At 38.8% G+C, this 2520-nt stretch overlaps 1 protein-coding gene across 1 annotated transcript; it reads left to right on the forward strand.

The window, feature by feature from the left end:
* Positions 1-1432: 1432 nt before the first annotated feature.
* Positions 1433-2514, forward strand: LOC116380034 (uncharacterized; the record flags this gene model as incomplete). Its single annotated transcript, XM_031841986.1, has 2 exons — positions 1433-1471; positions 1826-2514. A coding segment is annotated over exon 2 (688 nt), but the record flags the coding sequence as incomplete, so codon positions are not given.
* Positions 2515-2520: the final 6 nt, after the last annotated feature.

Here is a 2520-nt window from a genome sequence, read left to right on the forward strand (position 1 = left end):
TGACTACGCCCATGATAATGCAGTTAATATCCCACCGTGTCCTGTGAGTCAGTTGTGAGAATAATAATCATAATACAATTATTATTTATGACTGCAAAGATTACCGTTCATGTGCATCGTGTAAATATCTGGTTATATGTTATTCAGTTAAAAGTATTTGATCCGAGTGAAATGTCTTATTGTACATTATAATGCACTGCTCTGGCACGGTCATTGAGCTCCAAGCTTAAGTCAAACAACAAAGTCAAGCTCCAGCACGTCTAGTCTAACTCACTGATGATTCATTCTGTGTCCGATGCTTTATGGTCTGTTCAGGACAGCTTGTTTATACTTTCTGTAGTGTTGATAGTGTTTATTACACTGTAATTAACAATCAGACTGATGTCCGTGCTTTTATTTGAAGTTTAAGGAAAATGGATGAACGCAAGTTCGATGTGCAGAATCATGAGGACAACTTTAACTATTCCTCGTTCTACAGACAATCACATCAGAGACAGAACTTTCCGCAGACTATTGAGATCTGCTGGCATCAGTTTTGAAGAACAAAATAGTGGTACAACTACTGCCTATGTTGAACTGGAATATTGTGAAGCACACTTGACCATGCACTTAAATCTCATCTTAAAATTCATTCTGTGTTCATTTATTGCAGTGACCTCCAATGTAAATTACAACAACGCTATTATGAACATTTGAATAAAGAAAAACAGCAGCAAAACACCTAGATGTGCAGTCATGAAACACGTGTAAATTGAAATGGATCTGTAATAAGTGAATGCTGCTAATAATAAGCCAGGAAGTACTACAAATCTCATAGTTCGTCCCTCTGCAGTCTCACGGTCGAACTGGACATGCACAGGCTGGTTTCCTGAAGAAAAAATAGAAAAAGAAATCCCTGATGACTCACAGACAGACTTTACAGAATAATTCCTCTAAAAGTTGCGAATAAAAATAATCATCTTTTTGCATTTCTACAGACTGGTAAATGCCAAAACACTGAAAGGGAGAACTACTTTTCTTTTCTTGAATACAGCAGGAAGTTGTTTTTCAAAAAGCCGTTTGAAAGAACAAGCGTTGCAGAGTAGGTTTCATAAGTTTCATTTTCAGGGAAACAACCTAGGAGGAGTTGAACAGGCTCTCACACAAACACAGATCAGAAACCTAACGGCAGCAGACAGACTAAGGTGAGCTTTCCTTTTTTTCCTGAAGACTGGTTTAAGTATTTACTGCGGCACTATCCCCGTGATTGGGGAAGAATTAACCTCAAGCTATGTTACTATCACTACAGAGCGTTAATTGTCATCCTATCCATTAGGTGTTAGAGTGAGCTATTCATTAGAATGGATTTAAAATTCATGAAATAGTAATTTGATGCATCTCAAGTTAAAAATATATAGGATAGATTAAGAATGTACAGTACGGATGAATAATGGGAGAAAATTAGATACCTGACGGCAGCAGACTTACTCAGGTGAGTTCTCTTATTTTCTGAACGTTAGTTTTGTTTAATTAGTATTTGCCGAGGCGTTATCCCACACGAAGTGTTTTTTGTGAGTGTTTTGTTCTGTGTGTTACCATCGCTCCACCGCAACTCAACAAGGAAACGCTTTCTATTGCAACATGAAGCCTCACTAACATAAGATAAACTTACAAATACATTTGAATGAGGACGATGTATTCCTTCGTAATACTAACCTGATTCTTACTGATCAAATCATCAAAATAATAATTTGATGCATCACTAGTTAAAAATATATAGTATAGATTGAGAATGTAATGCAAGGATGATTAATGTAAGCAATAACATTTTTAAATATCTCTACAGGATGATGGAGAAGACAGGAAGAGTCATGATCTGCTGTGTAGCTCTGCTCCTTGTGCTGACCTCTGTGTCGGCTGTACAAAAGCTTCGTTCAATCAATGCTTTGAAGAAAATCAACTTTGGTCAATTGGTGCCCAAACACAGTCTTGTGCTGCTTCATTGGTTTGCCAACACAGTGGACATCGACAATAACGATATCATATCGCTGACCTTTGACCCAAACGGAGGAGATTATGGCTCACATCATTATGGTAACTATGAGGGGCTGTTGGACCCACTGCCTCGGGGAAATGTATACCGGTACTACACTGTTGGCAATCTCTATCAAGGAACATCCATGCCACTTCCTGATTATGTTGTCCGTCCCCCAGCAACAGAGTATGAGGGAAGTAACAGGGACAGGATCATAATCCGTGTCACGGAGCAGAACACAGGACGTAGAGCTTTGCAGAGTATAGACCAAGTTTATATCACACAGCATTATGACACTTCTGAAAATCTGGGGACACCATATGATCCAGATCATACCTACATTATCACTACTAACCTCTTGAGACAGATCAGACAGTTTTCTGTTGGACAAAACCCACAGCAACTGTTGCAACTCAGAAATAACTTCGGAAGCAACGCTGATGTTTCCCACATCAGAGACACATGGGGTGACCTTGCTTGCCTTGGACTGCTGTTGTTTATTGTGA

This window comes from Anarrhichthys ocellatus, unplaced genomic scaffold (assembly GCF_004355925.1).
Source record: "Anarrhichthys ocellatus isolate YVR2014 unplaced genomic scaffold, GSC_Weel_1.0 scaffold5897, whole genome shotgun sequence".
Classification (NCBI taxonomy): Eukaryota; Metazoa; Chordata; class Actinopteri; order Perciformes; family Anarhichadidae; genus Anarrhichthys; species Anarrhichthys ocellatus.